Below are 27,570 nucleotides of genomic sequence, written 5' to 3'. Positions count from 1 at the left end.
GAATATAAATCCTGAAATAAATTAAAATAAAATGTAATCAACTGAAGAATAAAAGAAAACGATTAAGGAAAATTTCCTAAACTTATTGTATAATATTTTTTTTGATTATAATGTCGTTGATATGAGAGATGAAATGAGAAAGATTATGATTAATGAAATATATTAGAGGCCAAACCATGAAAAGAGTTGCTTTTTTCCTAACTACAAAGATTAAAACGAAGCTAAAGAAGATTTTAAGGTATAGGTTGATACTGTAATGAATAAGCTTAAAAATAATTAGTATGATACCAAAGATGATATTTATAAAATGGGTGATGCCATGTATTTTATTCCTTGTAATTTAATTACTAATTAATTTTACTTTATTAAAGAGTTTTTATAATTAAAATAGTGGAAGATATAAAGAAGAATTTACCTCCTTTTTTAAGATGATTATCAATATCAAAAATATTTGCTAATCATTTAATTTCTTTAAATTTGCATTTATATATTTTTGTGTAACAATAATTAATAAAAAATATTTTTTTTTATATCAAAAATAAATAAAAATGTGTTTTATTCTATTAATTTTTTATTGAATCAAATTATTTTAAGATATTAATCATATATTTTTTTATTTTTAGTAATCTTTAAATATGTTAATGAAGGTAAGCAAAAAGTGTTTAATTTTTGTTTATCCTAGTTAAGCTAAGTATTTAAGCTCTAAACGCATTTAATAAAGCACCCCCACGTTTTACTTTTTTCTAACATACTTACTTTTGTAGTTGCAATTATGAATTTGATTAAATGTAATATAAAACCTCTATGTTTGTTTCTATTTTTATGCAAATGTAACAATATAAATAGAATATTCTTCATTTATTATAGATTAAACATATATTTATTCTTTTTGTAAGTTTGCTTGTATTTTATTAAGAAAATGTTTAATCCAATAGAAGATAACAAAATAAATCAAAGCAGATAAGAAGATCAACTATACCTCTAATTTCACCTTTTTTATAAATTATATTTTTGTTGGTAACACTTTATTATCTAAACCTTTTTGTTATCAGTATTTATTTTTACTATTTATAAACTCTTTATAAATAAAAAGAAAAATTCGCATAAAAATTAAGTACTTTCTTTAAACAAAAAAAAGTAATATCTTTTTAATCAAAACTTTATCAATTTATAATTTTAAGAAAAAATGAGTGCTTAAAAAAAATAAAATATCTACGATGGCCCAGAATATGTTTACTATACTTTAGCTGCAAGTACATTAGCAGGAATGACATCAAGGTGCTTTACTCACCCATTAGATACTTTAAAAGCTAAACTTTAAGTAACTTAATAATTTATATAATGAATGTGAGCAATCATAATTATAAATTATAATTATTGAAAATAGGTTGAATCATCTAAATTTTACATCACATCAATAACGAAGCGCAAAATGTTATAGAAAATTAGTATTTATCTATCTTTTAATAAAGCAAAATTGATAAAATTTTCTTTTTTTGATAATGAAAGCTTTTGATACATTTGCAAATGAAGGTATAAGAGGGTTTTTCAAAGGAGTTGGGATATCTGTGGTAATATTTTTTTAAAAACAGCTGCTTAACTAATTGTATTATTAAGTTAGGAACAGGCCCTGCTTTTGCATTATTTATGACCTCATATGAATACAGCAAGAAAAAATTCGAACAATATGATGTAAGTTATAATTTTTAGTGTAAGCTTTTTTTGAGATTGCTTAAAAAATAATTAAAATTATTTAGACATTTAAAAACAATGAATTTTTACTTTACATGAGTGCAGGATTTAGTGCAGAATTAGTAAGCTGTCTTCTATGGCTACCTATTGATGTTATAAAAGAAAGGCTTTAGGTTTAGTCAAATTTAAAGCTTTATGAATATAAAAATTCTATTGATGCCATTAAATAAATATCAAAAGCTGAAGGAATATTAGGTCTTTATAAAGTAAAATAAAATTGAGAAAAAAATAGCTTAAATTAATAAAATATTAATAAAAAAGGGTTATGGTGCAACTTTAGCTTCTTTTGGACCATATTCAGCTCTTTATTTTATGTTTTATGAGAAGTTTAAAAGTAAAAAAGCAAAATATTTTATCAGTTTTTTATAAAATTTATTTTTTTTAAATTCAATAGAAGCAGTTTGTACAGACCCAAAAGCACCATCATTTTTTGAAAGTCTCACATTAGCAGGTCTTGCAGGCTCAATAGCAAGTACATTAACAAATCCATTAGATGTATCAAAAGTTAGAATTTAAGTTTAAAGAGCATAAAAATCCTTCTAAATATCCTCTGGAAACTCATATAGCAATATAAGTAAAGAAGGTTATTTTGGATATAAAAATTTAGTACATGGACTTTATTTACTCTTAAGACATGAAGGAATTGGGTCTATGTTTAAAGGTAAAAATAATAAATAAAAATTTTATTTTAAATCAATTTAATTTTAAAAGGTCTGAGTGCAAGATTATTAATGAATACTCCACAAGCAGCTATTAGTATGAGCTTAACTGAAACTTTTAGAACATATTTAGTATAAATGACTAACAATTTTTAGCATTGAATAATTTTGTTGTAAAATAGCAGGGAATTAAGAAAAAAGCAATAAATTATATAAAATAAAAAAATAATTAACTAAATAATTAACTAAATAATTAAAAAAGAAATTATTATAATAGTATTTTATAATAAATGTGTATATTTTATTAAACCAATATAATAATTGTATACAAAATTAATAATCTATAAAGTATATAATTTCATACTAATTTTATTGAACTAAATATTTTAAAATATGAAGTAATTAATCTATATAAAAGGATTAGTTTTTAATTTATTTAATTAAATTTAACTAAAAAATTAATTTAATTAGAAAAATATTAGCAACTATAAATTTATAATTATTAATTTTATTTAATAAATGTTAAAATAATAATGTATTCTATTTATTTTTGGTTCATGATACTGATATTAATTATACTTTAAATTTTAAGGATATTAAATCTATAAAAAAAGCTAAATTAAATAATTTATAATTTAAATTTATTTCATGATATAAGTAAAATAAATTATTAAAATAAAATAATTATGTATTCAGTTTTGTTTATTTATTTATTAATTTTATTTAACATCGAGAAGATGCTGTTTTAGTTTATTTTTTGGTACATTTTATTAAATCTAAATTAAAAGCTAAATTAATTAATTTATAATTTAAAAAATTTAAATTAATTTCATGATACTAGTAAAATATATTATTAAAATATAAAGTAAAATAAATTCAGCTTTGCTTATTTATTTTATTATATTTTAGCATAGAGAGGATGAAGTGTTTGTTTATTATCTGATAAAATTTATTAAATCTAAATATAAAGCTAAATGAATTAATTTATAATTTATTTAATATAATTTTTTGAATTTGAGGTGTCTTTTTTATTCTAATATAAGAGGTAATATTTCTAAATTGATATAATTAAATCTAACTAAGTATATCACAAAATTTTAGTAAAATTATTATGCGAATACTAATAAAATGAGAAAAATACAATTAATCTTAAATTCACATATATTAATTTTATTTTAAAGTTGATAGGATGAGGTGCTTTATTTATTCATTTTTAGGGGCTTTATGCTCAGATACTATTTCTAAGAGTTGTTGAATATCACCAGAAGTTTAATAATGTTAAGAATATCTTCTAATATCTGGTACCTTTTCTGCAAGTTATTAGAATATGAAAGAAATAAATTCTTAGAAGAGCATTCCGCCATTGTCTAAAGTTGTTACTGAATCATCAGTCTTACTTTGTAGTCTTCTATTCTTAGATTAAAATTCTTAATTATCTACTATAACTTGATATTGATGGGGATAAATAACTAAATTTAACACATTTTGAGTTTCTAATAGGAGATCTTTAAGATTTATAATGCCATTTATATATTCTTGCTTATATTGGTCTTAGTTATTACTTTGCAAAAGGGAAAAAACTTCTTTTATTAACCCAGATTAATACTTGTATTTGAAAATTAAATTTGCTTTTTTTGCAATCTGTTCCAAGTACTTTTCAATCTCTTAGCGCTCATTCTATTCACCAAATAAATATATACGAGGTCCTTCATAGTATGCTAATATTTTATTGCTAATATCTAAATATGTTAAATTGGGATCTCTCATAAAGTGATATAGTGCAGACTAATAAATTTGAGAATTATAATAATACAATCCTAAGGATTGATGGAAATACTAAGTATATATTAAGTATAGCAAACGTTCAACACTGTTGCTATTTTCTGAGTCAATTTGAAAACTTTTGTTGATTTCTAATGAATTATCAGAAGAACTGTCTCTGTTGCTGGATTAAATCAAGAATTTATTATTTAAATTATTTGGCTAGCCTACTTCTGATTTATCTTCTTAACTTATTTAAGGAATACAGTTACGTAAGAATGTATTCTTTATGCTAGAAATAAATTATGGTTTTCTGATAATATCTTTCATTATTATCAAAACTATTAATTCATATTTCCATTTCTTCAAAATTTATAGTTATTAAAGAAAACCTCTCATAAGTCTTGCACGTTTATCTTTCAAAAGAGCTTTATCATTACTAAAATAGACGCTATTCATAAATTCAATAATAAACCAACTTAGACGTTTATCAAGTCTGTTTTAAGAATAACACTATGAATTTATTTAAGCAAATATATTGATATTTACAAGCTATTTACTTACATAATTTTCACCTAACTAATGCTAAGCATAAAGAGACAATAGAAGAATTTCTAATGAGATTATTTATTATCTTGAATCAACATCATATATTTATTTATCTACTTTTTATACAAATTAATCAAAAGTTTCTGCTAAACTCTATCTCTAATTTTTTTAATACCAAATTTCACAAGCAAATTTATTTAAATTTGATATTTCATTTCTCTAGCTTTATTTGTACAATTCTTCTAAATTGCCGCTAACAAAATTAATTATTCTATTAAAGTTTTGGTATTTATCTTGATTAAGCTATTTTATCTAATTTTCAACAGATCCTTATTCAAAAGTTGTTAAAAGATGGCTTATAGTATGTAATTTATAATTATCAGCTAATTAAATAGCATTTTAAATTTAATGATTCTTGAGGCATTAAATTATAGCATCTTCAACTTCTTCTTGAGTTTTCATTTCCTTCATATCTAAGAATGCTCTTTACTCATTAATTTAGACTTTATTTTCAGAATATTTCCACTCAAAGTACTTTTTTAGTTATTTCTTTCTCAAATTTTGTACAACTTTTTCATTTTAATTCATCTTGTTATTTCTTAGACCTTCAAAGAGTACCTTCCATTGATTTTCACTAAATGAATTTTTATTTACCTTTTTTGTGTTTATAAAATGTAAAATTAACAAAAACTTATTTTTAAAAAATTTTTCACAAGAGTATAAAAAAATGAATTAATTAATTAATTACCTTCTTTAAAATCGAGATAACATCTATTTAAGGATTACCAAAAAGTATATTGACCATGATAAGTATACTTAGTTCTTCTTTTAAAGACTGGTATAAATCGTTTTGATTATTTTTTGATGCACTTAAAACTGGTAAAAGATAATTTTTTATATAGATAATTAAAAATAATGTGTATTGGTTATCTGTAGGAATTTTTATTTCAGGAAGAGTGCTCCAAATCTAGGTATCAGACATTCCTTAGTCTTTGGTATATAATTTAGTGATTTGATCTATATTTTCTATTACATTAGTTGCTTAACTATCAATAATACTTTATAAAAATCCGTTAATGACTATGTTGTTATATTTCTCAATTTAATCTCTCTATTTATCTTTAATTTTTATCCTTCCTTTTATTTAAAAAATAAAAAATGAAATTGATATTATTTATTATAAATGTAAAATTTAAAAATAAATGATTTTTTTAATTACCCATATTGTTTGGAAGAATTGTGTGCTTTTTAATTGCTTTAAGCTTAGAAGAATAGCTTGTATAACTATTTTAGTTCCAAGAGGGACAAAAAGAAAAGTCATTGTAAAATTTCTTCCCTTTAAATGTGTACTCCTTTACTGAGTGTTAGTAAAGACATTGGTTTAAAGTCTAAATACCTCTGGCTACAATCTCATGTTTTTTAACACTTTAGTAAAGAACACCACATTTAGGGACTTGCTATTCTTTTTAAAATATTTTATTTTTGCGTTGGTCTACTCTAGTTTTAAAATCTTTAAAATTATTTAAGGGCTTCTACTTGTTTTACAAATTTACAAATTATTCTTCATTATTTTGCTAGCGTAAGAACTACTAATATGAAGTCTTTGGCAACTGATAAACAGGCTCAATTAATTCTTAAGCTTAAGATTTCAAAGTATCAATATCTGCTTAAGTATTATTATATGATCCGTTTTCAACTTCTTCAATTATAATATCATTAGAAGGATCAATATGAGTTCCATAATATTGTTATTGCTATAATTAGCCGCGATTCATATAACTAGGTTAATTTTAATATTAATTATGTTCATTCATTTAGTAGTTGCTGTTTTATTGTTAATGAGAAGTAATTGGATAATCTTGTTGAATAAATGAATTTTCCTAAGACTTGCTAACATTCTATTGCTCTCTCATTTAATTGATATATTTTTATGTTTCAGAAGGCTAATGCTCATTTTAACCATATATTTACTTAAATTAGTTAGAATTTTAAATATGTTATCTCATCGGAAGCTATTAGTAAGAGCTATTTATCTTTTGTTAAAACTAATTTTCAGCCTATAATTATTATTATTGTAATTACTAATTGGCAGTTCTTTACGAGTCTTAATTAAATTATTGTTAACCTTAGATTAATTATTACTACTTAGATGGATTTGATCTAGAATTTGAATTGCTTGATACATTTTATAAATTAGCAGCAGAATCCTGTCCTTCCTTATTTTCTTCATCGTCTTACTCATCAAGATTAAATTAATATCCTGAAAAATGATCAACTAATATTGTCCAAGTTAGATTTTTTTGATCAAATTTAACAAATTAGACATTTTATTCATCACTTTACTTTTTTATGCACTTAATTACAGTTTATAGATTGAGCTCTCCAGATTTAATTTTCCTTTGTATTGAAGATGCATTCTTATATGTGATCATACATTTATTATTTATTCCTTCTCCTACTTTTGGTTTGTATTTTGATGCATATTCAACTTCAGGATAAACTTATATTTGCTAATCTCTAATGTAAATGGTCTAATTTTATTTAAAGTTGATTGATTTACTTAAATTTGATAAATTAAACAAATTTTTATTATTTATAAGAAACAATTAAATTCTGCAAGTATGTATGTATACCTTGTCAATATCTAAGTCTGTTAAGTCAACTGGTTCTTACCACTCTAACTTTCCATAATGACCTTCTACGCTAAAATTATGAACATTTTTCAACTCTTTTAATGAATAAGTCTGAAGCTCTTCCAAAGGTGGGTTGATTATGTAATCAGAAGTATTCATAAAAGGATACCTATCGTACAAGAATATGACTTCACACTATTTATTTTAAGATAATTGATTTGAAAAATTATTTTAAGGGTTTATGCAAATCATCAATAATAAATTTGTATGCTATTTGATGTGAATAGATAGATATTATTTCTTTGTTTTTTATTTATTTTAATAAAATATACTTTTTCATAATCTCTATCTATCTAAGATTTATCTTTAATTTTCAAAAATAAATTAAAAAGATACTTGCTATCTTTATTATTATTAACTATCTCTAGTTAAACTAAAAATAAAGTTTCAGCATCTATCATTATTTTATTTTTTCTTAGTGTTAGTTAGAGTCTACTTTTGTTAAGTAAAATTTAACACCTTCAAAAAAAAAAAATTTAAACTGAATTCTACTTATCAAAGATTTTGAAAATTTTTTTTGATAAATTAGCCAAGATATATTTTTTACCTAATAAGTAGCTTCTAACTTAACAGGAAAGACATCACTTGCTAGTAATTCTTGGTTTCTAATGAGACTTCCATCATAATAAATTTAAAATGAGTAAGGACGAGAGTCTTCTTTCATTTTACCCATTTTTAGTAAATGGTCTTTACAATATAATCCTATTTATTTTATTTTACTTAGTGTATCTATTTAGTTCTCTAAAGTAATTTCCTCTTCTTCTCCTTCCAGAGTGCTACAAAGTACTTCAACTTTAATGCTAACTGGGTTCGTATGGGATAGTTGCTATCTAGCGTACATTTCTCTACCCTTTGTTTCTTAGGCGGGCTTTTTAAATTCAAATATATTTAAATTATTTTAAAAAATAAATTTAAAAATTAAGCTTACCTATTTATAGAAATTAAATTCTTCCATTTATTTCCTTTACTTTATTGCAGATTATGTGAGCTAAAATGAATCATTTTTTCCATTTGAAGTAGTCTCTGAAGAATGGCCTCTTTAAGTTTTTGCTATAGTTTCTTAAAGAGGAAGAAGTGACTTTGCTAACTTTCTTATCCCTTTTTCTTCTTAAACTGTTACATAAAATGGCTTAAATATGGGCTTTTTCCTAAAAGCAGGAGCATATTCTTCAGGACAAAATGATGGCATAAAATACGATTATTTAACTACCTTTTTCTTTATTAAGTAATACATTTATGATTAATTTATAAGTAAAAAAATTTACATCTTCAGCTTCTTATTCTAGCAGATCTAAATATTATTATCTAGTTAAATCACCAGTTTAGATTGTTGGAGCATAATACATACCCGATTAAATAGAATAATATCCGTTAGCAGGTCCAGGAAGGTTTGATTAGTACATTTAAGGATTGTTATAATTTGTAAAAATATTTCCATTGTTAAAATTATTATTGTTGTTATTTTAAAATATATTTCCTCCCTAAACATTAGGCCCAAATATTGAGTTATTGTTATTAAAAATGCTACCTCCGTTATTATTGTTGTTATTAAATATTGAGGAGTTATTTTTTTAGAATATGTTTTAGACTGAGCTATTATTATTATTTGAGAAAATGCTACCTCCATTATTATTGTTATTACTTCTGAAAATATTAACACTATTATTGCTACCACTATTATTAAAGATACTTGAAGTATTGTTCCCACCATTATTATTACCATTGTTAAAAATATTTGTATTGTTGTTATTATTGTTTCTAAATATACTATTATTAATGTTGTTGTTATTATTACTAAAAATATTCAAATTAGTATTATTTGTAGAATTATCATTTCTAAAAATATTATTATTGTTATTATTGTTATTTCCTTAAAATATGCTGTTGTTTCCCATATTTGTATTATTATTTTAGAAAATATTGCTAGTGTTATTAGTGCTGTTCCCATTGTTGAAGATATTAGATTTATTCATATTGTTGTTTTAACTATTGTTAAAGCTAAATATGTTATTTACATTATTATTCTAATTATTATTTCCAGAAAAGATATTTCCTCCATTATTATTCATGTTATTATTATTATTATTAAATATATTGCCATTGTTGTTATTGTTAATGTTGTTGTTAGTGCTAATGTTGTTGTTATTAAAAATGTTCCGATTAACTGAGTTGTTTACATTGTTATTATTTGCAAATATATTGTTATTATTACCGTTATTGTTGTTATTGTTAAAAATATTATTATTATTATTCACATTACCTACATATTAACTTTAAACCATGCGAATGTCTTTATTTAATGCTTAAGTGTTTGGAGGTTAAAAGTTTTAAGGAAGGTTGGTAATAAGATTTTAGTTAAAGGAGTTTATTTATATTGAGCTAGTTATTTTTTATTTTTCAGCATCAGATAATTTGCCTGTTCTTATCAAGTAATAATCTTCGAGCCTTACCAACAAAGGATTCATTTTTTCAAATCCTTTACAGAAAATAATACTTGTATTCATTATTACTCCCGCTTGATTATTTTATTAAGTTTCAGTGTGAGGAGATTTTGTTAATTCATACTTACCTCTTTAAGAACCTATCAAAGCATTAGGGTTATTACTGTTTTAGTACATATTTTAGTTATTGTTGTTAAAAATATTATTATTTTAAGCTCCACCATAATTGTTGTTATTACTTATGTTATTTCCAAAAATATTGTTGTTGTTGCTGCTGCTGGCATTATTCATGTTACTATTTTGCTAAAAGATGTTTTAACTCTAGTTCTAGTATCCTACTTAATTATTATTATTATTGGCGTTAAAGATATTTACTTATCCGTTATTATTCTATGACTGGAATATGTTCTAGCCGCTGCGATTAAAGATATTACTGCTATTATTATTGTTGTTTTAGTTATTATTATTCTGAAATATATTTGGCTAGTTAGTGTTATTATTCGCAAACAGATTGTTTATCATTTACGCTAAATATAATTTTAATAATAATTATGAAATATCAGACGAGATAAAATTAGTTAAACTGTAAAAACTTTATCAAATTGCTAAATTGATTATCAAATAGAGTAACTTTTAAAGATGTTTGTAAGAGACACACTATTATTAAACAGCTATTTATTGTTCCTATCTTTAAAATAAAAAAACACAAATTCTATTAAGTTTTTTACTAAATTATAATCAAATTTAATTTTTTAATTTTCAAAATATTTAATACAAAAAAGGAAGAAATAAATCTTTTGCTAATTAAAATCATTAAATTTTTTATTATGTAAATATAATAAAAAAAAGAACAATACTCAAAAATAATTATTCTAACTAAAAGAAGCAAAGCAAGCTATTTATTTTACAGACAGACAGATTGTAATTATTATTAGAAAATTACCAAACAAACATATATCTTATTAATTTTAAATATGTTTTTTTTATTTTCAATCTAAAAGCTTTGTAGAAATGTTTTCAAGTTAAAAGATGAGTCTTACTGCTTCCTTAAAATTATCAACAACATATTTTGCTGGATTTTCCTTATCGTTTTCTTAATTTCCAACAAAAATACCTGTTCTAACTAGAATACTTGTCCAACCTGCTAGATTAGCACCTTGAATATCTGTATGTGGGTTATCTCCAATCATATAAATATTAGAAATTTCAATTCCATCATGAATAAAATTATTAATTATGTGTTAATATGCATACTCAAATTAATTAAGAGAAGGTTTTCCATATGTAATAATTTTTAAATCATCATTAAAAACTAACTTATATGCAGACTATAAAGAAGATATGAATACTTTGTTGTCTAATCTAGCTAATCTAAAGTGATCTTTATACATTACATCATTCACTGTGCTATAAATAGGAATATGTTTATTAGGCTTTTATTTTGGAAATTCGTGAGCTATTTTTCCATCAGAAGTAGTTAGCAAGTCAATAATTAATTATATAGAGTCTTCCCAGTTATTACTATTTTAGATTATAAAAATTGCATGAACTTGCAAGTAATCTGCATATATTTCATCTGATGTCATATTTAATCTATCCATAACTGCTTTAAGAGATTAATATTTATTACCTCTTTGGGACATAGGTACTAATTCAGGGTATATATTTAAGTACTCATCAGCAGTAATGTATTTACTACCTTCTTCTTTTAATATGTCATCACACCCATTTCCTACTATTAGTACTAATTTATCAGAGTATTCCGTCTTCCATAGCTACTTCACAGCAGAGTGGCATATTAAAGATTATTTTTCTGTAAATTTAAAATGAGAATCCTCTGTGAAGTCAAATATATTATTAAGTTCTTCTGCATTTTCTTTTTCTGTCACTCCTCCTCTATTTGTAAGTAATAAAAATGGAATTTATTAATTATCCTCAATATTAAATTTTATTGGGTCAATTTTTTTAAGTGGCAGTTTCACAACTTCCAAGGTACTTTTTACAAATGGAAGCTATTACTATACTTGCACTAGAACACCATCAATATCAGTAACAATAACTGGTATTTTAATTTTTGAGTCAACCATTTAGATTTTTACTTTAATGATTAATTTATTTATTTATTTAAAAAAATATGCCAAAGATATTTTTAATGATTTATAATATCAGAAAAAAAATTAATTATTGACAGATATTTTAGTTTTTCATCTTTCACAAGTAATTTTTTTTATTATTTATTTTCATTACTTAAATAAATTAATTTTAATTTGTGTAATTAACTTGATAAAAAATTTTAATGTGGTAAGTTTCATCATAGCAATAATAGTGTTATAAAAATTAATAATTAAATTTTTTTTTAATTTTAATTCCATGGCTTTTTTGTTTTTTTACAAACTTAAAATGTAGTTAAAATTTGTTAAAAAACATTTAAGAAGAATAAATAGCTCTAATAGTTAAATGTTTTATTACTAAATTTTATTGAAATATTATGTTTATAAAGAATTATTTAGAGTTTTTTATAGATAATTTATATAGCAATTTTACAATAAAAATATTTTTTCTTTTAAGTAATTTGTATTTTTTTTAATAAATAAATAATCATTTTTATTAAATTTATTTAAATAAATATGATTATGAAGCTAAAATTAACTGATTTTCCATTTATTTATTTTAGTTTTTCACATTAAATACTTTAGTAATTTAGTATAGACTTGATTAGTTAGTGTGTATTGATATTTTATCTTGAGTTTTTTAGACTTATTTCACTCAGGTTTTAATTTTTATTAATTCTAATAAAAAAAATATAAACTGGAATTTGAGTTATAGAATGATTTTTTAATTAATTTTGTAATAAAAAAATCGAAGTTATTTTTAATTTTTTGTTATTTAAATGATAAATATTTATGTTATAGATAAATAAATTTGTTATAAAGCATAGGTGATAGAAAAAATAAAATTGCAATGCCAATTATAATTCCATTGTAATAAATATGCAAATGTTTTATACTTCATATCTGCTTATTAGTAATACAAGTTAGTAAGCTTTTTTACATTTGAATATGATATAGTTTATTCAGATTAAAAATATTAAGGTAAATTGTTTGAATTTCTAAAAATTTATGAAATAATATTTCGCATAAATTTTATTATTTTCAATTTTACTATTGAAAGCAAATTAATTAAATTTTAAGCAAAACAATAATTACTACTTCAACAGTACATATTTTCAAAGTATATATAATGAATTTTAACAAATACCGTAATCAGGCACAGCAAGTAGGGCTAAGTAAGAATGATAATGTAGATATTTAAAAAGAGGACTTAAAAAAGAAATTAGAAATTATGAAGCTCTACACATCAAGAAATAATGACTCAAGGACAATATTAAAAAGCATTGTTGATTTGAAGTAAAAGCAAAATAATGTTTCAACAAAAATACAATCGAATTATATGCAGAGTAGCGTTCATAATAAGTTTCATACCTAATATCAATTTAATGATAAATAGATATCTCAGAATAGCGACATTTTTAGATAAACACAATAATAAACTAGCTTTTAAACTAATAAAAATAATGTAGACTAAAGAAGTTTATCTCCATCTAAAAAAGTAATTACCAGTTATGGAGAAAATTTTAATATTATTACTGACTTTAAAGGTTAATAAAAGTTTCAATTATAATAAAATTAATCTCAAAAATCTCTAAGAGCAATAAAAGCTTAGTAATCAATTCAAAAAATTTAAAATATTGCCTTAGGATCTTATAACTCTACTTCTTCAAAATTAATTTTAGATGATGTGATGTCTCCTAAGTCACTTAAATACTCACCTGGCAGCAATTAAAATATACTTCCTTACTAAAATACTACCTCTTATTTAATAAACTAAAAACATAAGCCTGATTTACTGAAAAATTTCAATTTGACTAATTCTAATTAAATTCCTGCTGTTGTTCAAAGTACTAAAAACTTAAGCAATTAAAATTTTTTTAAGTCTATAAAAAATTTAGATTTATAAGGGTTATAAAATAAAAAACGTGATAAATCAATAGATTTGAGTTCTTCGCACTAGAGTACAGCATACTTAAATTAAATGAGCCCATCTTCCAGGAGTGGATAAATAAAAGAAAATCTAACAACTTAAGAATCTAATCATGGTGATTAATAATCAGATTATATCATATAAAATAATTATGACTCACATGAAAAAAGAAAAAAACCTAAGTTCAATAGTAATGTTAAGTAGTTTTTTGATGATGATGCTAGTACTTATCATTAAAGCTAGAGATTTCATACTGAAGGGAGCGATTAAAATAATTCAAAGAAAAAATTCTATGAAAAAGTAAATAAAATTATATTAAAATAATAGGACAAAAAGAATCCTCAATAAGCAAAATAAATTACTCAAACTGAAATCAATGTATTTAAAATAAGAAATTAAGGTAAATTATTTGAAGAAATGAGTCCTAAAAGCTAAAATAACCTCATTTAAATAGCAAAATACTAATCACAATCACAAAAGCAAAAAACGGATGCATCTCCTTCTTTGAATTCATCAAAATATGAATCTTAAAATGATGAAAATTTAAGTGTTAGCATGGATTCAATTTTAACATAAGAAATGGAAAATATTGAGCTTTATAAATAAAGGCTATCAAACTAAAAACATAAATTTCATAAGATTCACCTAATGAGACTTTCTCTTCCTAAGAGAAGAAGTTTTGAAAATTTGAACACATAAAATGATTTTTTAAGCTTAGTTTTGAATGAAGATTCTCCCACAAAAAAAGCAAACAAAATAAATGCATTTCTTTAAGCTTAAAGGGAAAAACCCGAAGCCTTTAACATATTTGGTTAATATAATGATTTTTCAAGATAGCTGCAGCAGAAATTCAAAGAAACAGTTTATAGATTAGAACCTTCTCGTGATATTGTTAAATATGTTGACCATGAATCAAAAAAGTTTCATCAAAAGATTTCAACTATGTCAGCAGAAAAAAATATTGAAATGTATAAGCAAAGCTACAAAAATTTAGCAGAAACAACAATAAATGCTATATAAAAAATGACACCTTTATTTGAAACAGGATTACAGTGTATAAATGATAGAAATTCGCTTGACTAAATTTTGAATGGAATTATGCAGGAATCACTAAAAACAAAAAACTAGGTTGTTTAAATTTTATGCTCAAAGGCATATGCTAAAATATCTAAATTAAACAAAAACTACACAAGGTCAATAGAATTGTACAAAACATGTAAAAATTGCTCAGAAATACCTAGTCTATTTAATTACAAACTATCATGCTATAAGAATTTAGGTTACTGCTTTTCTAGATTAAAAATGTATGATTTTGCTATGTACTACTTTTGTAAGATGCTCAGGATAGCATGGTATTAAAATGATCAGGATGCTGAATTAAAAGCTTATGATTTGATTGGAATGTAGTATTACTATCAAGGAAAACTAGAAATAGCTTAGTACTACCATAACAAAATGATATAGGGAGATTATGAAAAGCATGATTCAAATCTTAGAAGACTAGGAATTTCTAAAGTAGAAAATAAATTAAGATAAATTGAAGAAGGGGTCACATTTTCTGATTCTATGAATTTTAAATCTAATGGTTTAAAAAAACCAAGAAAATACAAATAACAGAATAATGACCCTGATAATAGCTATGATTTTACTATATCCTCAGAAAGTGAAGAAGATTTTGAGCTACCTATTCCATCAAAATCATACAAAGAACAAACTATCAAAGATAACCAAAAAAAATCTAATACTAATTTAAATTTTAACTTTTAAGATGAAAGTGAAGCATATAATAATTAAGTTGATGATGGTGGAGACATTAATAGTAATAATTAGTCTAATATGCAGTAAAATTAAAGAAAATTTAAGAAAAACTAACCATTGTTTTACCATAAAGATGTACATTAATTACAATAGATTACAGATTAAGCAAATAAAAATATTCATATAGCTGCACTCTAAAATGAAAAAAAAAAGTAAATTATTTCAGTCCATAGTAAAAATATAAATGCTTCATCTTTCAAGTAGATAAAGGGATCTACAAAAATCCCCTACAGAATTAATCATTTAAGTGTAAACAGAGAGCTTGATAATTATTAAAATATTGATGGAAGGATAACAAAATTAAAGTATTTTAACTTTAATGAGTAAATGTATGATTAATATGAAAAACCTACCAAACAAAAGATAAAATAAATATTTGAAAATTTAAGAGACAACCTACTTTTCTCTATGTCAGTACTCGAAATGTAAATATAAAAATTAAAATCTCCTGCCAAGAGGAAAGCAGCATTTATGGTAAATCCACAATATGGACAAGAAAGTAACTACTATTTTTAAAGATAGCAAAAAGACAACTACTACTAATAATGAACCAGCTAAATAGTAAAATAAATATTTGAATAATTAAAAAATTTATTTGAATAAAAAATCATCGTTAATAATCAATTTATTTTTTTTATCCTAGTTTTATATTATAAATATAAAATTAAATGACTAAAATAATTATTTTATTTCATGAAAAATTATTATTTTTTTAAATTTGAAATAAATACAAAGAAAAAATTTATATTAAAACAACTCATAAAATAAATTTATTTAAAATGTGAGAAAGTAATTTATTAATAAATACTATTCTCATAAAATTATTTTATTGATAAAAAGTATTTTTTGCTCGATTTAAAAAATATATTGAATATAATTTAAATTTACTTTTTTATGAAAATTATGAATTTTACAATTTTTCAAACAAAATAAATAAATTATTCATAATAATTAGTTAATTGAAAATTTATTTTTATTTTTTTTAAATTTATTTATTTATTTATTAAAACGATGTGCTAATTCAATCAACAACATCAGTTCATTCCATATTTACATTCCCTTGCAATATGACCAGGACGACTACATTTATAACATAAATCTGATCCTTTATCCCTAAATTGTGATCTTTCTTCTGCAGTTGCATGGTAGTTCTTACTTCTTGAAATTCTAAAAGCACTGAATGCCTATTTTAAATAACAAATAATAAAAAACGTTTTTGAATTTTTTAATTACATTATCAAGAGATTAAGGACCACCTAATCCTAATCCTTAGACTTAAGGACCTGCTACCCTACCATCCGATCTTATTCCCATTTCGCTCATCATATCTCCTTTTTAAACACAATAAAGTTCCTCCACTTCCTTATCTATATTTCTTTTATTAGAAGCCTTCTTTTCTGGATTTCTTAGATGAGATGTATCTAATCCTTATTCTTCCATTTTTTTTAATTCTAACTCTCTAAATTATAAAATATTTATTTATATTTGCATGCTACAAGCTTAATAGCTTAAATTTATTTAATTATTTATTACCTTTCTCTTTCCTTTTTCTTCTTTTCCATATTTTTAATTTCTTAATCTCTTATGTCATCTGCATAATCCAGAAGTTAATTGAGTTTAGACTTTAAACTACTTTAATCTTTGTTTTCTACATAGATATAATCAGGTAGAGATGAAGGGTCTATTGGCTAATATTTTTTAAATCTCCCACTTTCTTCTGTTATTTTTCTATTGTTTTACTTTACTAATTCAACCATAATTGATCCAGAGAGTAATTCTGGATTTTTACTGTTTAAAACAACTCCTAACAATGAAAGAAAAAAGATGTTAAAATATCATAAATTAAAGCATTTTTAAACTCAAAAATATTTACTTCTCTAATTTAAATTTCCTCCTGATTAGGTAGTTCCAGGCATAATAAAATGCTACTAATTCAACTATTTAATTTTAAAAATTAATATTGAGTATTGGAGTACTACTGAAAACATACTTACTTATTAAGGAGTTAAATTATTTATCATTTAAACTTAGTCGCCCCATCTTGATCTCTTTTTGGTAGGTTCCTCTTTTTATAACTTCTGTATATGCATCTCATGCTACTATTAAAGCTACTATTAAGAAGGATTGAATACTAAATTATTTGTGTATGCATTATTCAGCTGTTAAGGGTTTTAGAGTATTTACTACTATTAAGAAAAATCTTAATATTATTATCCATGAATTTACGGTTAAATCTAATTTGGAAACACAGGAATTTGATTTTAGTTATTTGGTGAAGGTTATCTTATGTTATATTATTGGTTCATTTAATTCATATTATTCTACATTTGCGGGGGAATATTAGGGCCTATCTGATGCATATTTTGACCTTATTAGTTATTTAAAGGTTGAAATTAATTCATATATTAAGGATTAAACATAGGAGGTTATTATTGTTGTTGTTATTGTATTATTTGGGGACCAGGTTGCTAATTTTAATTCTATAAAGGTGGCATCATTTACATATTTGGTAAAGATGGAAGCATTTGCTTACCTTAAACATTTAGTTGCTGTTGCTGTTACTAAAATTATCCATTCTATCCCATGAATTGCATATGCTATAAGTGATGAGGTGGAGGAGGCATATGAGGATGACCTTATATCATTCCTTAATGAGGAGGAGGAGGCATTTACATCGGCATAATTCCTGGAGGTGGAGGATGGTGAAGATGATGGGGATGAGGGGGAATCCCAAGTGGTAGTGGTGGATGATTTATTTAGTGTCCCTGAGGAATAGATGAGTTTTAAGGTATATGCAGACCTCCTTATTACATAATTTTTTATTGATTTTAATGCATCAGTTCTTGCAATAGATCTTTCTTCTATTCTTAGAAATACCAAAAGTGTTAAGTAGGATAAAATAAAAATTGATAGATTGGATCATTAGCATGTTCTTATTTTATCTATTCCTCCTTATCAAAACCTTATTCTCTTAATATTTTTAAAGTTTGTTTTATAATTTCTTTGATATTTTCAGGCGGCTCTAATTATTATTAAAATATGAACTGTTCATTCTTCGATATTTGTATTATGGAAGTATAAATTGCAAGTTATTTTATGGTCAAATACCTATTATTTTTGGCTATTAAAATGGCATCTATAATTACTACTACTACTACATTACACTATCACAATCTCAACTTTAAAATAAGTAATCTATATATTCAAATTAATTGTCTTTAAATAAGAAAAAAGTCTTGAAAGCAAATAATAAAATTGAATTTATATGAAATAATAAATTAATTACAGAATGTCTAGAATATTTCCTCAACCAAAAAAAATTTTATTTTTAAATTATTATCTTTGAAAATGATTGACAATAATTAAATTCAGTATAAATAATGTCAGGAGATTAAGTTTTAATAAATATAATCCTCTTTTTTTAGTAGATTAAAATTAATTTAATTTTTAAATAAATTATTTGTTGTATAGTATACCATTAAGTTTTAAATGATATCAGAAGATAATTTTTTAGAACAAAATATTTTTATTTTATTAATTTTTTTTAAATCTAAATATTTTTTTTGGATTGAATATTGATGAATTAAAAATCAATATTATTATTTATAAAACAATTAAATTACTTTTATAATACTTGGTTTAATAGTTTATAACTTATGTTGTTATGAATATATGTTTAATATTTTTTTTATCAAATAGTATAAATACTTTTTTCTTCAATTTTTAATCATTTTTTTGATTTTATTAATCACCTATATCAAGATAATTTGTTTAATATAAAAAGTATTATTTGTGTGAGAATAAAAATGTTATTTTTTTAAGAATATTATAAAAATTTTTATTTAATAAGTTAACAAATATTTATAATATTTCATCCTATTTTATCAAATAAATGGTAATAAATGAATCAAAGCTTAAATACTATGAATAAATGTATTTAAGTATTTTGTTATTTGATACTTTTGATTATTTTCAAATATTTTATATTTTTACTATTTTTGATTAGCTTTATTTAAATATGGTTTGATAACGTTTTGCTATTTTCATTAATTTACTTATAAGGAGGTTTATTATAACTAAATATATCTATCTTTATCACAAATTAAATTATTTTCAGTCCTACAAAAAATGATTGATGTATAAAAAAATTAATTAATAAAAATATATTTTATAAAAAAATACTTGATATTAAAAGGATCAACTCAGATTAGAAAATTTAATTTATTTTATTTTTAATGGTAAATCTATTTAAAGCAAAGAAAATAATTATATTATTTAATATAAGTGTATACAGTATACACGTTAATTAAATTATTAATTTAATTGTACTTAAAAATAAGGAATAAACATATATTTATATATTGTAATAAATGATGATTTATTGTAAGGATACTTTTTCTAAAAATAATTTATTTTAAAATTTTCCTTATTTTTCAATACCTACATTAATTAATATCAATAACTGTATGTAACTATTTTATTATTTGGCACTTTTGATTTTTCTAAATAATTCATATTTCTTTTATATACTATTATTGATTAACTTTATTTAAATAGGGTTTTACAGCTTTTTTGTTATTTTCTATAATTTACTTCTAAGGAGGAATTTTTTTACAAAATGTATCTTTATCATTAATCAAATTATTTTCTGGCCTCTACGACAAAAAATGATTGAGGCAGAAAAAAATTAATTATTAGAGACATACGTTGTAAATTATTTGAATCTTTTAATATCAGCTCAGATTAGAGAGTATAATAAATTTTATTTTTGATGGTGACACTTATTTGATACGAAATATCTTTTGTTATAAAATATCTGATGGTATATCAAAATTTGTAATAATTAAAAAATAGAAGTGAATAAAAAACAATCAAACAATAAATAAATATAAATGTCAATAGATATTCCCAACTTAGAAAGTTTCCTCTTTACTGAATAAAAGGAAGACTACTTAAAGAAATTAGTAGCTGGCACAGATTACTACTACTACTTTACTTTAACCAATGCCCTTAACTAGTTTGGTCTTGATATACCTTAAGAGTACTAAAGTCTTCTTGAACAATACAAATAGTTCAACAATAATTAGAGTAAAAGCATTGAATTGAGATATTTACTCTTAAAGTTAGAATCAGCCAAAACTGAATAAGAAAGAAACACTGTAAGATAAATCATTTTATTTAAATTAAAATATTCTAATTTTTTAAATTGTTTAGATCATGAACGATATCAACAAAAAGTATCTACATTATGATTTTACCCATACACAACCAACTAGAGCTACTGGTGTGAGTCTTATGGGAGGTTAAGAATAAACTATCAGTGATTCGCTTGAAAGAGAATTATTATCCTATAAGACATTGCTTAAAGTTGATAATCTTGAGTACAAGATAAAATCTATTGATGAATATCTGCTTACAGAGCTTGATCTTAGCTAATTAGAACACGCTGCTTTTCATGTTTAAGATAGTTTTTTGAATAAAATTAATAGCTCCATTAGTGTGATGAAAGGCGTTCCATAATTTCTGAAAAGTTATCACAATAAAGTACTATTTTTTTTATCTTAATTTGTTTTATTAAAAAAATATTTTAATATTAGAATAAAAAGATCCCAGAGTAAATTCTACTTAACTTAACTACTCAGTAATTCAATGAAATAGTAGCTTTAATTCCAAATATAGTTCTAGATAACGATTTCTTTTAAGCCTACTTGGTTAAATATTTCAGATTAGATATTAAAATGGCTGAAAAATTTAATGGCTTATTCGCTTTTGAAAAAATCGAAGAAAAGAAGAAAATTCTACTTTAAATTCTAGAATTTTTGAGAAAGTTACAATTTAGGAGACTCAAAATGGAAGATCAAATTTTAAAGGGTCTATTAGTTTTAGGACTTTAAAGCAATGAGTATGACTTTGATTTGTTCATCTAATATGTCAAAGAGCCAAGCTTTAACTACATAAATTTTAATGAAAAGCACATTAGCATTTATAATTAAAGATAATAACAATTAAGAGTGGATTCTGATGGATCTTTTTAAGAAGTGTTAACCTTATTTTTTGGTTTAAAAATTGACATCACAGAAAAATAAATTATTGAGAAGTTTTCAATCAAATACATTTAGCTCAATGAAACATATGACATTTTAATTCCTTATTTCAGTGAAAAATATTTAAAGAAATAACTTTTAAAGATCCAATTATAAAAAGGAAAATCTATTGAGAAAATTACAGAAAACTTTACAACTGAAGAAATTAAAGCCATCACAGATAAAAAATGCATCAAAATATGCAATTACAATAAAGTAAATTTTGTTAGATTTTTTATTTGCTCAAGCTCAAATTAAATTTTGCAAAAAACAATATTTAATCTACAATTTTTTATTTTAATAATTTAATTAATTAAAAGTAACTTTTCAGATCAAACGAAGAAGTTTCTATCGATGTCATTTTGAAGAATATTCCTTAGCTAACTGTTAAGCTATTTGAAATAAATACTGAAAACTACTACAAGAAAAACTTAAAAGACCTTGATAACAATGTCGAACTAGATGGTCTAATAGCTTCAGAAGAAACTTCATTTGAGTTCAAAAATCCTCCTATTCAAAAATTCACTCAAACATTCAAATTTGAAAATATCTCTAAAAAAAGCTAAGGCATTTTTGTTATAGAATTCATAGGAAATGGAGTATCTAGTAGAGCTATAATTAGAAAAGGTTGTTTAGTGTTGAGACAAAAAAAGACTGTAGCTGGCTTAGCTTGTTAAATATTAGATTAAAATCTATAACTATGTGAAGGTCCTAATACTGGAATTTTCTTCTAGAAGAAATATTACCCCTTAAATTCAGATAAAGAAGTGATTATTCCTTTTACTGACTCTCAAATAAATGATAAGGCTATTCTAGTAATTATAATTAAATTATTAAATAATATTATTAATTAACCCTTTTAACTAATTAGATTCATAATGATTTTAGTAGTATTACAGACTTGTAAACTTTGACAGAAGTAATTATATTATCAATATATTTATATAAAATTTAAACTTATTTTAATTTAATGAAAAATATATTTATTAAAAAATTAGGACTATTCATTTTAATGTGCTTACATTTATAACACTTAATCTATGCTTATGTCTAGTAAAGCTAAAATTCTTATTCAACCTCGCTTATACTTCAATAAATAGCCTGCACCTTTAAGTATGCTCAAAGAAAGCAAAATTATTGTAACAACTGTAAATTCTATGGGTATACCTTCATCCACTACTTTCAACAAGATTGAATTTGAAAGTAAAAGTGAAGTAGAGATAGAATTCCCTGTATCTGCAAAAATAGCAAGTATCTCTCTTTAAGTTGAAACTACTCTTAAAACAATGACTAAAGGAAATCAAACTTAGAGCAGTTCTCACATGATTAGCTTCTCAACTCATGAAAGTAAATAGTTAATTTTCATTTAAATTCAAATAAAGAAATCATTTTATTAAAATATATAGATTAGACACATTTTTGCATTTAAAACCTACGATACACAACTAGTGGATATGAAATTTACTTAGTTGGCTAAAATGGTGAACCAAAACCTAATATAAATTTAGATTTATCATTCATATTAAGAGGATATAGCAAATCTATACCTGTTACTCTTAAAACTAATTCAGATGGTTATGTGAAGCTTTTCGAATTAGAAAATGTATTAAAAATTACAAGCAGTGTTAAACAATAAGGCGATATTTTTGCAGAAGATAAAGCATGGTTTATTGAAAACTCTAATTAAATAAACTATTAATAATTAGTAAAAATTACTCCAAATGATTAAATCAAGTTACCCTATCATAAAAATGTGCTTGATTCTAATTTAAATTTTGTAAGCACCCTTTCTTAAATGGAGGACCGTACTTGTATTTTAAATGATGAAATTCATAGAGTTAAGGTTGAAAATTTTACAATTTTGATTGATCCTCTTCCAGTTGGCAACTACAAATTAGTTATTAGAGATATTCCAGAAGCTATATCAATTGAAGTTGTTGAAGGTAAATCTTTTTTCTTACTTAAGATACTCAACTAAAATTCTTTTTTTTAATTATAAATTAGGAAAGTACTGGAATGAAACTCACTGCATACAAACTTAAAAAGGGTTGATAGATTAAAAAAGAAATGCCCATTTCCTTGTGATACAAAATGTTTAAGTTGAAACACCTGATGAAAATTCTACTGGAAATACTTTAAGCATAACGCTATTCACAGATCATAAAGATTTAGTTAGAGCTCATGTTATAGCTTATCACTATCTTCCTTCTGATATAAATTCCAGTGTAGACGATTTAAATAAACTTGTAGAGCTTCCTGAGAGCAATTTTATTAATTTAACAAAATAATTGAAAGCAAATATTTACCAAAGCAATAAATCAATTGGAGATGAAATTAGATATGCTCTTGAAAGAAAAAGACATTAAAGATATATAGGAAATACTCTTGACAAGCCTCATCTTTTGCTTAAAAGAACGTTTGTCCGTGACACAAACTACGAAAATGAATAATTAAATAGGGGAGGCACATATTCACCAAGAGCTTCATCAGCAAATCCTTTTGATTAGTTGACAGAAATGCTGGAAGGAGGATAAAAATACAAATTAGGAAAAAGTCGTAAAGATGGATCAATAGCTTATCATCTCTAAAACTAAGTAGATTGTTACAATAATTACTTATTAAATCCAGCTCTAGTTATCAGTAATTTGAAACCAGATGAAAATGGCATAATCAAAGTCAAAAACTTAAACTTATCAAAATACTCCACATTATAAGTTATTGCAACAGACTTGTATAATAGTAATATTTTATTTTTATTTTTTAAACAAAACTAATAAATTATTTTCCTAAAAAAAGATATTACAAAGGTAGTCCCACTTGATAAAAATGAAATTTAAACAAGAAACTTGTGCTAGAGAGTGAATTAATAAAAGGATAAGTTCTTTACTATTTCCAGAACAAACGAGTATATTTAAAAGGGTTCTGAATTTAAATCTGAAGACTTTACTTCCACTGAACTTTAATTGGTAGATTCTATTCCTAAATTGTTTTCAGCATAAAAGGAATTAAGAAAAATATATGGAACAGATTCAGAATAAACTAATGGCTACGACTTTTGGGAGTTCCTTGTAAAATGGACAACTTTTACTCTAGAAGAAAAGCATAAGAAGTATGACTAATACTCATGCCATGAATTAAATCTTTTCATTTTCTGCAAAGACCCTCCCTTCTTTTAAGACTTTGTTATGCCCTTCATTAAAAATAAAATTGAAAAGACTTTCATAGATTACTTCTTAATCAACGACTCTAAATACCTTCTAAAAAATATATCTGCCAGCTCAATTTCAGATTTGAATGCTTTGGAAACTGTACTTTTGATTTTCTTCCTCAAATAAAATAATATGGTGGAAGAAGCTAAGTCCATTTTTAACTTTTTGGAGAGTTCTAACAAAATTAAGAAGTATGACACTTCGCACTTTAAGAAGCTATTTGACACTGTTTTAAATGCCAAATAAGAAGGATAAACAGAAAATGAAATATAATAGATGTTTATGCCATAAAGTATTTAAGCAAACATCCAATAGTTTACTAATAATTTAAATGTAAATTTATTGTAATAGGCTATGCCTATGAACAATGCTTTTGGTGGTGCTGCTGGTGGTTATTTTGGAGGTATGAATTAAGCATTTCCATAATAAATGTATTAATAATAATAATAACACCTTCCTATGATGTAGTGTGCTGCTCCTGCTCCATAAGCAAGGTTTGCAAGATAAAATTAAGAAATGAGGAGATTACCACAATAAAATAATTTTGGAGCTCAGAATTATTCATATGGTTAATAGGAAGCTTTACATCTACTTGATGATTTTGACGCTGGTTACTAAAATAAGAGAAATGGGTTTATTTAGCAGTATCAAAATTTAGAGACAACTAAAGAATACTGTGAACGTCATTATTATTCACAAAAAGAGCTTTAACCTTAAAAAAATTTAGTACCAATCAACAATTTTTGGATAGATTTAGCAAGACATATAATTACATATGGTTAAGAAAAACCATTCTTGTCTTCTAATTTTATTTATTGTACATCAAATCACACATAAATGATTACTTCTTTAGCCTTTTTGGCACTTCCTTTTGAATCTCAAAGCCATAACTATGAGCCATACGAAGGAAAAGGAATTAAAATAACTATGAATTCTAACTGCATCATTTTTGCTAAGTAAATCAAAGAAGGATAAGCTTAGCTTAGAGAAGACATCTTGATTACTTAAAAGTTCTTTGATCCTAATGATAGATATGTCTTTTCAGATGAAAATCCAGATGATAAATATGAAAAGTAAATAACAGAGTATGTAGTTGATAAGAGATATGGATGTTAAGTAATACTAATAAATTAGATATAGATTTAACTTATTTTTTTATCATTAAATATATTAGGTTATTGTAACAAATTGTTCAGCTGCAAGACATGAGCTTCAGGTCTTTGTAGAAATTCCCTCTGGTTCAATTCCTGTCTTCACTTCTGATTACACTAAAACACACAATATCATTCTTGAGCCATTCTAAACTAAGCCTATTGAATACTTTTTCTATTTCCCTTAGGTAACTTATTTATTTATTAATTATTTATTTATAAAATTATAAAATATTTGCTATTAAAAAAATAGGCTGGCAATCAAGATATTTATCCAGCAAACGTAGCAAAGAGTGGATAAATTGTAGCTTTTGCCAAACCTTGTACTTTTGATGTTAAAGAAAAGAGGACAGTCTCAAATCTGGAAACAATGAATGAAATCCTTTAAAAGGGTTCAAAAGAAGATATTTTGAAGTTTGTTTAAACTAAAAATATACTTAACACTAATATTTTCTAATTTAATGAGATTTACTATCTATTGAAAGACAAGTCTTTCTATCAAAAATTCGTAGAAATATTAAAAAATAGAAAGGTCTTTGATACGATTACTTGGGCTTACTCTATTTATCATGGAGATTATAGCACCTTCTTAGAATTAATTAAGTCTCCTTCTATATCTACCTCATTTGAAAGCTATCTCTATTATTTCAATACAAATTCTTTAACTATTGATAAGAATAGATTCTACGAATATTACCCTTTATCTAACCCTCGTGTCCATATGCTCCACTCTGATAAAGTAATTTTAATTTTTATATTTAAATATTGATTCTTATTTCATCTTAAAAAAATATCTTGTTTAAATTGATTTTCTCTGAATGTATTTTTAATTTTAATTTAATTTATTTTTTAAATAAATAAAAAGTCCAACATTTTGAATAGTCAATTTAAGTAGAGATATAACAGCTTCTTAAATTATTTATCTTAAAAACCGAAATGGGAAGTTTCTGATAAACTAGGTCTTGTTTATTACTTCTTACTTTAAGATAGAATAGAGGAAGCAATTAATGTTTTCAAAAAAATAGACTAAACTTAAGTTGAACAGTCTCCTAATTGTCAACTTTAATACGACTACTTTACAACATATCTTGATTTCTTCATTGGTTTCCCTAACTTTAAGAAAGCTAGAGAGTTATGTGAAAAGTATTTAGATCACCCTGTCTTTTAATGGCGTAATCTTTTCTATGAAGTTGCTAACAAATTAGCAGAGTATGATGGAGAAGAAGAATAAATCTAAGAACCTTAAGTTGATTAATCAGAGGAATAACAAAAGTAATTAAAGATTAAGCAAGCCAATAAGAAAAAAGAAGAGGCGAACGAAACATTAAAAGTTACCTTAGCTTAAACTACATTAGACGTTACTATATAGAATATATCTAAACTTACTGTTACTTACTATTTAATAGATCTTGA

At 23.7% G+C, this 27,570-nt stretch overlaps 7 protein-coding genes across 7 annotated transcripts; 4 read left to right on the top strand and 3 right to left on the bottom strand. All coding sequences in view use genetic code 6, as the record gives it.

The window, feature by feature from the left end:
* Positions 1 to 31: 31 nt before the first annotated feature.
* Positions 32 to 432, top strand: TTHERM_00530740 (hypothetical protein; the record flags this gene model as incomplete). Its single annotated transcript, XM_001032779.3, has 2 exons — positions 32 to 335; positions 392 to 432. The coding sequence occupies 2 exons, from the start codon at positions 32 to 34 to the stop codon at positions 430 to 432; spliced, it is 345 nt and encodes a 114-aa protein (XP_001032779.1).
* Positions 433 to 1,186: 754 nt separating this feature from the next.
* Positions 1,187 to 2,573, top strand: TTHERM_00530730 (carrier protein; the record flags this gene model as incomplete). Its single annotated transcript, XM_001032778.3, has 8 exons — positions 1,187 to 1,321; positions 1,388 to 1,448; positions 1,510 to 1,571; positions 1,618 to 1,692; positions 1,758 to 1,958; positions 2,014 to 2,086; positions 2,147 to 2,413; positions 2,464 to 2,573. 8 exons carry the CDS (start codon positions 1,187 to 1,189, stop codon positions 2,571 to 2,573), a joined length of 984 nt encoding a protein of 327 aa, XP_001032778.2.
* A 993-nt stretch (positions 2,574 to 3,566) lies between these two features.
* TTHERM_00530720 (nucleoporin, putative) lies at positions 3,567 to 10,377 on the bottom strand (the record flags this gene model as incomplete). Its single annotated transcript, XM_001032777.3, has 7 exons — positions 3,567 to 5,375; positions 5,470 to 5,858; positions 5,941 to 7,252; positions 7,355 to 7,549; positions 7,962 to 8,282; positions 8,343 to 8,630; positions 8,680 to 10,377. The coding sequence occupies 7 exons, from the start codon at positions 10,375 to 10,377 to the stop codon at positions 3,567 to 3,569; spliced, it is 6,012 nt and encodes a 2,003-aa protein (XP_001032777.2).
* Positions 10,378 to 10,844: 467 nt separating this feature from the next.
* On the bottom strand, positions 10,845 to 11,942 carry TTHERM_00530710 (HAD-family sub IIA hydrolase, TIGR01456, CECR5 containing protein; the record flags this gene model as incomplete). The annotated part of the gene is made up of 1 exon (XM_001032776.3): positions 10,845 to 11,942. One exon carries the CDS (start codon positions 11,940 to 11,942, stop codon positions 10,845 to 10,847), a length of 1,098 nt encoding a protein of 365 aa, XP_001032776.1.
* A 1,153-nt stretch (positions 11,943 to 13,095) lies between these two features.
* TTHERM_00530700 (hypothetical protein) lies at positions 13,096 to 16,263 on the top strand (the record flags this gene model as incomplete). The annotated part of the gene is made up of 1 exon (XM_001032775.1): positions 13,096 to 16,263. One exon carries the CDS (start codon positions 13,096 to 13,098, stop codon positions 16,261 to 16,263), a length of 3,168 nt encoding a protein of 1,055 aa, XP_001032775.1.
* Positions 16,264 to 16,656: 393 nt separating this feature from the next.
* Positions 16,657 to 18,551, bottom strand: TTHERM_00530690 (hypothetical protein; the record flags this gene model as incomplete). Its single annotated transcript, XM_001032774.2, has 4 exons — positions 16,657 to 17,173; positions 17,248 to 17,518; positions 17,588 to 17,651; positions 17,709 to 18,551. The coding sequence occupies 4 exons, from the start codon at positions 18,549 to 18,551 to the stop codon at positions 16,657 to 16,659; spliced, it is 1,695 nt and encodes a 564-aa protein (XP_001032774.2).
* A 2,055-nt stretch (positions 18,552 to 20,606) lies between these two features.
* On the top strand, positions 20,607 to 26,926 carry TTHERM_00530680 (hypothetical protein; the record flags this gene model as incomplete). The annotated part of the gene is made up of 11 exons (XM_001032773.3): positions 20,607 to 20,873; positions 20,929 to 21,258; positions 21,312 to 22,013; positions 22,118 to 22,612; positions 22,669 to 22,716; positions 22,796 to 23,144; positions 23,204 to 23,740; positions 23,802 to 24,536; positions 24,594 to 26,122; positions 26,181 to 26,345; positions 26,411 to 26,926. The coding sequence occupies 11 exons, from the start codon at positions 20,607 to 20,609 to the stop codon at positions 26,924 to 26,926; spliced, it is 5,673 nt and encodes a 1,890-aa protein (XP_001032773.2).
* Positions 26,927 to 27,570: the final 644 nt, after the last annotated feature.

This window comes from Tetrahymena thermophila, assembly GCF_000189635.1.
Source record: "Tetrahymena thermophila SB210 genomic scaffold scf_8254459, whole genome shotgun sequence".
Lineage (NCBI taxonomy): Eukaryota > Ciliophora > Oligohymenophorea > Hymenostomatida > Tetrahymenidae > Tetrahymena > Tetrahymena thermophila.
Note: the sequence above shows the minus strand (reverse complement) of the source record. Positions and strands in the feature narration are given on the sequence as shown.